Here is a 9,141-nt window from a genome sequence, read left to right as displayed (position 1 = left end):
AAAATGAGGCACATACAGCGACCTCTGTTGGTCATGAATTGAACAGTTACATCCATTTCGCTACGATTAAGGAAATAACAACAATTTTTTGGTTTTGTTTTTAAATTACATATTTTAATCATTACTTTATTGTTACAGTAAAATTCATTGAATTAAACATTGATTGGCGGCGTCTTTTGATTTGTGCTTCATTTATTTGTTTTATTGTATCAATTCATTTTGATTATATTTCAAATGTGCGCTTTTGCCTACTGCAAACTGGTCGACTTAAGATCTAGTGTGTGTAATTTTTTTTTTCATTTTTCTCTCTCTTAAATAGAAGACTTTGTCAAACGCAATGTTGGAAACGAATGCGTTCAACTTCACCTTGAAAATAACCTGAAAATAAATTGATATATTTTTTTTTTATTATACATTTACATAATTCGATTGATTGCTGAATGAACTTCTATAAAAATATGGAAAGGATTCAACGCGGCGACAATTGAAATACAACTTTTGTTTTAGCATAAACTATAATTGAGAAGAAAAAAAAATGTTTTAAACCCTATATGTATACTTAGTGGACCGTTTGCTGTGTGTAAGTGTGTAAGTGTCTTGCATAAAAGCGCACACATTGGCTCGTAATAATGACACGAACAACAAACAACAAAACATCAGCTAAACATATACTGGTGATTACTGGAGATCATACAGCATGTCCATCAGGCCTCTTTGAATCAGATGAATTTGATCCATAATTTCTTCTTTTTTTTACACGCCAACGTTCGTATATGTATATGAGAAAATTGAATGATTTATTGAGCGCCCGAGAGGTCTACGTTTGTGACACTGCTGCTGCTAGAGCGTTGCTGTTGCGTTTACTAAGAGAGCAATTGATATTCAAAATAATAAATAAAAATTCTATTGTCGGTTTTGTGGGTTCAATCGTCTATTTATTGCTGTTTTACGTGAACTGAAGGTGCTGGTGAAGGTGGTGGCTTGAAACATTGTAGCAAAAATGCTGTATACAGTACGAATGCAACTGAAATTGCAATCAGAGCGTACATGAATATATTTAGCTCCGGTTGCCTGAAACGATTTTTGCGCAACCATTCAAGAACCTCATCCTCCGATAGCAAATCACCTAAAAATAGTTTTCAAAATCGAATGAGTGAATTGTTTTTGGGTTTTTATTGAATTTTTTTTTGATGAACTGAATGTAAAGCACTTGACTATATTTAATGTGAAAAATTAAAGAATTCGGTTCTTTTCAGGATTCAGAAGAATGAAATGAATATTTTCGCTTGAATCTGAACCGATTCATTCGATTCGGCCCATTTACCTCGATATATGCTGGGGAATCGCTTTCTAAAGTAAACGATTGCAGGTAATTTAGTGACACCCCATTTGCGTGCATATCTTGAATCGGACATTTTAACAAATGTTATATCCAAATTGTCGGTTTCGCTATCGATATTTTCCAATTTTTCCAAGACTAGCGTACTGTCGGGATGGTCAGCTTCATCTGTAGCAAACATATGGAATTTATCATTCTTTTATCTTCTCTTGTTTTTCTTACAAAATTGAAATTTCCGAGTGTGTCTTACAAAAATAAACCGCTAAGAATTCGTTCTCTTCAAGCAATTTGTCCAACATTTTCCGATTGACCTCCTCTATCTCATCTTCGATGATTCCATTGTCATGTGAAACAAGAGAGGGCAGAAAGAATGGCAAAATTAATTAATTAAACGTCAATGATGGAGATGTACTTCATTTGAATAGAATCCATTGTCTAAACTCACTCTTAATTTCGAAGACATCCTGTGAGGTGAGCCAAGTCAAAATACGGTCATGCTGATGTAAATCACCATCATAGAGCATCGGAACTTGTTTACTACCATTTAAATAATTTTAAAATGAGACTAGCGACATGAATAAATGCATGATTCGATTGGAATTTACCGGAAATAAACCAGCGCTGGAATACTGCTAACTTCATATTTTTGTGCTGCTTCATGACTGGCAATTTTCACAAAATCAATACCAAACATGTCCGCTTCTCCGTCAATTTGTTCAAGCTCTTCGAGGATCTCTTCACATTCTGCACAATCTTCTTCATCTGGAGTTGAGCACAAACACAATTAATTTCAATGAGAGAAATTCAAAACAAAGAATGGTTCTTTTGTCATCGACTCACAGAAAAATACGACCAAGAGTGACGATTCATCTAATAAGCGTTCCAACATACGGTCGTTAACCTCCTCGATTTCGTCGGCCAGTTCACGATTGTCGTCGTCGATCAACCATTCGAGCACGGATTGTTCGTTTTGCATGTCACCTTCGAACAGCAATGGATTACCGTTGCGGAAGTAAACGAGTGCGGGGAACGTTTTAATCGAATACCGTTTGGCCAATTGTGGATCCTGTATTTTCACCATGTGAATACCAAACACATCGCATTCATCGTCGATCAACTCAAGACCTTCGAGAATTTGATCGCAAATATTGCAATTGATTTTATCTATTAAAACGAAAGAGGTTCAATCATCATCAATACTCTGCAAAAATTCAATCGATTAAAATGAGTCATTTGTATTAGGTGAATCGATATCAAAAGCGACTCGACAAAAGCCAGCGCTAAAACAATTTTTTATTGCATTTATCGCTGATAAATTCCCATACAAGCCAAATTAAACACACACACACACAGAGAGAGAGAGAGAGAGAGAGAGAGAGACACACACACACACCAGATTTGTTTATTGAAGCCTTAAAAACAAATGGTTTTCAAACATTTATTTTATGGACGATTTTTGAAAATGGATACTTTCGGTGTTGTAAATTACAGATAATGTTGTTTTGGGATTGAATGAAATAAGGATCAATCAACTCATGCTGAATACCAAAGTTCAGCCCAAAAATAGTTAGAAAGATCGATTAATTTGTTCAATTTGATGTCCATCGTCAATTTGATGCCATTAAGCGACCAGTAGTTTGTGTTAGTGTTTGAAATGAGAATAAAAAAAACGTCAAATTTTCGCACAAACCCAGAAGCGTTATGCAATTAAAATTTCGAGATGAAACGTATTGTTTGTTTGTTTAGAAAAGCAACATTGACCTTTTGCCACTTTGCCATCGAGCGTTGTTTATTTTTTTTTTTTTTAACTTGTGTGTGTATACCTTGCTTTTCTACGATTTGCTTTTTACGTTCCAAATACTCTAGCAATAATGGATTCTGTGAGTCCTTGATTTTTAGTTTTTTTGGAAGAGGTGAACAAAGGCTTCGGCAATAAGATGGCTGATTTTGAAACCGTTCAGGTGCTAATGTTTTCGCAAAATTTTGTAAATTTTCATATATTTGGAATTGGAAATGTTAATGATATCATTTTGATGATGCTTTTCGGGATACTAATTGGGATACACTATTTTATGCTAAATTTTCGTTTTCAAAAAAATTTCAATGCTAACAAAAACCAAATTAAAAAAAAGATTTGGAAATTTGGTGAAAGTCTAGAAAGAGATAAAAATTGCACGCATTTTTCCCTTTTATACAATAATTTTGAGAATAGTTTTTGGGTTTAAAAAGAAAAAAAAAGTGAGAGAAAAAAAGGATTCTGTGTTCACCACTTGATTGTTTGCCATTCTCAACAAGATATGTTTGCTGAAGAATAGCACATCGAGGCTGATCGACTTACAGAAATAGACAGCCAAATACTGAGTGTCCTCGACCATTGTTTCAAGCATTTGCCTTGTTATCAGTTCGATACGATCTTCGGTTTTTTGCGTGATTAACCATTGCAGCACCTCCTCTTCTTCATTCAGTTGACCTAAAAACCAAAAGCAATTTTAGCTACTTCATTCGATACGGTGACCATTTGCCAGTTACAAATCGACAACCGGCCACTATGATCGATCCTACCTTCAAATACATTCGGAATACTGCTTTCAAAGTAGACAAGCGCAGGGAAATCATGAACACCGAATTGCTCGGCAACGGAAAAATCTTTTGTTTTGACAAAGGTGATGCCATGCCGATCGCAATCATCGTCGATATTTTCCAGCTCCTCCAATGTCTTCGTGCATTGTTCACAGTCGTCGGTATCTAAGTTTGCATGAAAAAATGAATCAAAAGTACAGAGAAAAAAAACGACTTAATCAACACTCAAATGTTTTGGAACGAAAATTGATCGACAACATCTATGTAGACTTCTCCAAATGGTTTCAGCTGGTTCGTTGAATTTCAACATTCGGTCAAAAAAATAATTTATACGATTGAAACAAACAAACTTGAATGTACAAATCTATACCATCTAAGTGAAATGCTGTGTTCAAAACAAGTAAAACGGCACTCATGTTCATGTGTATAATACAATTGTATGCCCTAGGTAATCAATCACTCCATCAATTGAGCTTGGTGAATCGAGACTAAAATTGGGTATTGATGTTGTTTTGTTTTATCAGAGGAAGGTTCATCTAGAGGGAGAGCAGATGCTTCGCTACAAAACTACTCACTACAAAGGGGTCTATCGACCTAAAACAAACACCATTCGAATATGTCAACAACAAGAACAACCACTCTCAAAGGGGGGATTCAATTTCGCATTCAATTGGTTTGTTGCATTGTTTTTGGCTTGGTTTTGGGACACATCAGTTAAATGCGTGCAATCGCAACTAGTTGAAATGTATCTCTATGAGTTTTTGGTTTTGATTTTCTGTTGAGTAAAATAGTTTACAAGTTTCATGTTTTTGTTTTTTTTTTTGGCTCAGAGGAGAAGTTGAGTATAGTTTTTTTGTTTGTTTTGGATTTAACCATCATATGGAAATACCCTCATCATGTGTGCCGTGATGATGTTGCGTTGGTGTTGTTGGGGGTGGCGGTGGTGGTGCTGTGGTCGTGGCCAATTCGTCAACATTATCAGTTGATGGTGGTTCGATGATAGTTGGCGGCGCCTCTTTTTCCTTTTTCATGCGCGCTTTTCGTATTGTTTTTGAACTGCATATGTCACAAAGGGTCTTGTTCCCTAGCATTTTATCATATCAACGAATTATTTGAGTATTTAAATAAATTGTAAATGTTGAAATTGGATAGTGGGATAAAGAGATAGATAGATAGATAGAGATAGAGTGAGAAAAGAGAATGGAGTAAATGTTGGTTGGTTTGCACTTTTTTTTTGTTTGATTTTTGATATCAATCAAATTCAGTCGAATGGATGTTAATTGAAATTGAGAGATAATTAATGTGGTCCATGTCGATCGTTCTTATTTTTTTGTGTTTGTTTGACCTATACTATGAACATTATACGGATTTCGATTTGGTTGGAAATGAACGGACAATATTTCGATTGGGCGTCAATGGTTTGGTTTCGAATGTGTGTCCATTGAATTCATTGGAAAATCATAAACTTACAGAAGTAAACGGCCATTGAACCGGACTCTGCAATCAAATCGATGAGTCGTTGTCCTTCCAAATCTTCAATCACATCACCGCCTGGATCTTTTTGTGTCATTAGCCAATTTAGGATTTGATCTTCTTCGTATAAATCACCTAATTGAAGGATAAAATTCGAGTCAGCATAAACGATGGATTATTATTCGGTGGCTCACACATCCAACCAACCGGCATAAATAACTGGCTCTTTGGAGTGTTGACGGAAAAATAGGATGGCCGGCAATGCAAAGACGCCAAACTCCTTGGCCATCGATTTGTCATCAATTTTTACAAAATTAATGCCCGCACCATCGGCCTCGTCATCAATGTGCTCAATCTCTGCCAGTACTCGGGGACACTGTTTGCAATCATCACTGTCTGAAAGTCAAACACACCATTTTACCATTCGACTCATCTTACTTACCTCCATACTTTCCAAATTATTCGATATTCGAACAATTACGTGTGTGTTTTTTTTGGACCAAATGTAATAGAATTTCTAGAAGAGAATGCAATGCAATTTACATAGAAAAACTGCCAAGTAATCAGATGTTTGTCGAATTTTTTGAAACATCTTGCGATTGACCCGCTCAATATGATCGGTCATTTCCATGTTATCTGGTAGCGTGAGCCAGTCAAGGATTTCTTCTTCGTCGTCAATGTCGCCGTCGTAGTTGATGTTCTTGCCTAAAATTTGCATTTATCATATGACAATCTGTCTGGAGAGCATGTGTTAGTGGTGCTTTTTAATACCCTTTCTAAAGTATGTCAATCCCGGTAACTTTCTGTAGCCATATTTTTTTGCCATTAGTTTATCGGTGGTTTTAACTATTGTTATACCATACTCGGATGCTTCATCATCGATCAATTCAATGTGACGCAAAATGCGTCGTGCATCTGGATCTTCTGGATCATCTTTGAAATGGAAATGGTTTCGTATTAACAAGACGAAAATTCGGTTCACACACACACACTGTTCATTCATTTCTAATGGGCTTCAACTTACAAAACACAACCGCCAAGAAATCTTTCGACGTAATGTATTCAAACAAAGTGTGACGATCGATTTCTTCGATACTTTCGTCAGTCTTCTGTTCAATCATCCAATCCAAAACATCGGTTTCATTTTCCAAATTCCCTAAAAGTCAATAATCAAGAAGGAGAACAAGACAACAACTCAATCTGTGTTACGAACACTTTTTATACATATACGCTTACTTACGCACTGCAGCCGCTAATTTGAATCACTTGTTTTTTGTTTCCATTTGCTTTCAATTGATGAGTTAGCATATGATTGTGAATGTTTTAAATTGTTATTAGATTAATTGAAAGAAGAAAAAAAAAGAAATGTCCACTTGTGTATAAACAAAAATGCGCGGAAAAACTTGTACAATTATTCTTCGAAATAAACCAGCGACGACCAATTTAATACCTACGAAATTGAAAATATCAATAAAATTTGAAACCCCAGCAGAGAAGATACGTCATATTTCATATTGTTTAAATAACAATTTTTCAGACAAGTTTCAGACTAGATTTCAATTTTGATCGATGACGACCCGTGTGAAAAAAAAATGACTGACTGACTTTAGATTCAGTTAACTGTAGATGATTGAATTTATGTTTTTGTACGAAGAAAGCAATTTATTTTGACTTGTAACTTTAATGATTTCACTTAACTTTGATCGACTTACACTACACGTTGTACTGAAATGTCAATCAAAGTAATTCATTTTGTCCGAAATTAGTTAAAAGACTGATCAGTTACAATATTTGCACACGGGGATTCGCAAAACTATGGACATTCCATGATTGAATATGAATTACAGGTGATTTTATCCAACATTCACTCAATTTCTTTTTCACTCACTTGTTCGCTCGCTCGCTCGCTCAATAAGAAATAATCGACATTTGTTTGCAATCTTTAAACTCCAGTAAGGGGATTTTTCTCTCTGTGTGTGAAAATGTTTTTGTTTGTGTGTGTTTTTTTTTCTTTGACAAAATCAAAATCGATGCTTTATTTGTTAATCAACGTTTTTCTTAAAAAACAAGCTTTTAACAATCTGATTTATTTTTTAAAAAAACATTGTACACATTTTCTTGATCATTCGATTGTGTTTAATTTTTAAAATAGTTTGTGGTTTTTGTTTTTTTTATCATTCTCTTTAAAATAGTCTTTTAATGTATGTACACATTAAATTACATTACACAACTAAATAAAAAAAAATCAGATGGTTCATTCGCATTTATTGTTTTTTTTTTGCTTTTTTTTGTTTGTTTGGAACAAAGAAAAATCAATCCAAGTCTTTTACATAGATATGGGTGTATTAAAATAATCTGCAAATCATAATCGAAATCGAACTTATATAAATGTGTTGGAAATTCGTCCCACACCATTTAAATCCATTTAAAGCCATTTGTATTGCCTTTTTGCTGTCGATAAGACACAAATGATTTACATCTCCACTTATTTATACAAGTACACTTTAGCTGTCCCTGTTCTTGTTTAGAGATTAAATATATATATAGATACAATAAATTATTTGCATTCGATGGTCTCACAGACAGACAACTTATTTCAAACACAATTCCTATTTTTGGTTTTATTTTTATTTTTAATTTTCATTTTGCAAACGTATATCATTTTATCAATATCACAAACACACGAGAAAAAAAACTATTAACTGAGACTCAACAAGAATTGAAAAAAAAAAACAATTAGAAAAGAGATAAAAACAAGAAATTTTAATAGCATATATACAAAATGTAACGTGTGATAAAAAAAAACGCGTTTATATTAGACGGCATGAAGATTTGAGGCATACAGAGATAGAATAAAGAATTAATAGCAAAATATGGCATTCTCTTAATGCATCGTGGTTTTTTTTGTAAAAAGAAATGCGTTTCCTTTGATATTGTTTTTTTTTTTATTGATTCAATGATATATATTTTTGTATTGTGTGTAAATCTCACTAAACACGGCAATATTAAAAATTTTGATGTGATTATTTGTACATAATTTGTTTCAAAATTTATGCAAGAAAAATGATAATGGGCGTGTGTGTATGCGTGTGATTGATTTTAATTTGATCCATACTGGTTTTCTTTCTTCAACTTTTCCGAAAATAACAATGATAACGTATGAAAGAAACAAAAATATCTGAATTTTATGATTAACAATGCATGTGAATTGATCAAAAGTCTCTAGCTCTTTGAAAAAAAAGAAGATTTTTTTATGACTTGCACAGAATAGTTTCAATCGAAATTTAAATTCATCTTGTGTGTACTTTTACGTGATTGATCTTTTTGTTGTTGTTTTTTTTTCTTCTGGTAAATAGTACTTTGTTTTAAACGGTAATTACATTAAGCGCGCTTAGCATGACATAATTTGTTTTTAGAAATCTAGGAAATCGGCACCAAACAGAACCTTTATCTGACTACGTACAGCTCGTACTAGATTGTCTAGATTGTTAATTCCTATAACATCAATAAAAAATGAATTGGTTTTGTTGTCGGACTGCATTTTTGATTGTTTGTTTGTTGATTGTGATGATTGTAAACTGTTGAGATTATTTAATTAGATGCTTTGTGTGTGTATTTGTGCAACAAAAGAAAGAAGAATACAAACAAAAAACTTCCCCTACACACAACATCAACACAAAAAATACGAATGAACGAATGCGCACAATTCTGTTGGATATGAATATGGATGGTGTTTTATTTCGTCATTG

General features: G+C 33.8%; 2 protein-coding genes across 35 annotated transcripts in view; one reads left to right on the top strand and one right to left on the bottom strand.

The window, feature by feature from the left end:
• The window catches only part of LOC129577464 (kynurenine 3-monooxygenase), a 55,394-nt gene that overhangs the window by 20,267 nt on the left and 25,986 nt on the right, over positions 1-9,141 (top strand). The window lies entirely within an intron of this gene.
• LOC129577457 (uncharacterized) overlaps positions 85-9,141 on the bottom strand; it is a 28,488-nt gene continuing 19,431 nt past the window's right edge. For 6 of the 34 annotated variants that reach the window (XM_055464489.1, XM_055464497.1, XM_055464503.1 and 3 more), the window contains 14 exons: positions 6,164-6,325; positions 5,936-6,097; positions 5,600-5,788; positions 5,390-5,527; positions 4,809-5,003; positions 3,902-4,084; positions 3,678-3,809; positions 3,163-3,303; positions 2,180-2,503; positions 1,945-2,101; positions 1,785-1,876; positions 1,590-1,664; positions 1,325-1,507; positions 914-1,126 (listed from right to left, as the gene is read on the bottom strand). In XM_055464489.1, the coding sequence (XP_055320464.1) occupies positions 936-1,126; positions 1,325-1,507; positions 1,590-1,664; positions 1,785-1,876; positions 1,945-2,101; positions 2,180-2,503; positions 3,163-3,303; positions 3,678-3,809; positions 3,902-4,084; positions 4,809-5,003; positions 5,390-5,527; positions 5,600-5,788; positions 5,936-6,097; positions 6,164-6,325 (2,324 nt within the window). In that variant the 3' untranslated portion in view covers positions 914-935. Of the gene's footprint in view, positions 864-913; positions 1,127-1,324; positions 1,508-1,589; positions 1,665-1,784; positions 1,877-1,944; positions 2,102-2,179; positions 2,504-3,162; positions 3,304-3,677; positions 3,810-3,901; positions 4,085-4,638; positions 4,695-4,808; positions 5,004-5,389; positions 5,528-5,599; positions 5,789-5,935; positions 6,098-6,163; positions 6,326-6,416; positions 6,549-9,141 lie in introns of those variants that run through there. The other 28 variants (XM_055464525.1, XM_055464511.1, XM_055464513.1 and 25 more) reach the window with 13 other exon arrangements.

Source organism: Sitodiplosis mosellana, unplaced genomic scaffold, assembly GCF_009176505.1.
Source record: "Sitodiplosis mosellana isolate CC-2019 unplaced genomic scaffold, AAFC_SMos_1.0 Smas_scaffold_6197, whole genome shotgun sequence".
Taxonomy (NCBI): Eukaryota; Metazoa; Arthropoda; class Insecta; order Diptera; family Cecidomyiidae; genus Sitodiplosis; species Sitodiplosis mosellana.
The sequence above is the reverse complement of the archived record's forward strand: the minus strand, read 5'-3'. Positions and strand labels throughout refer to the sequence as shown.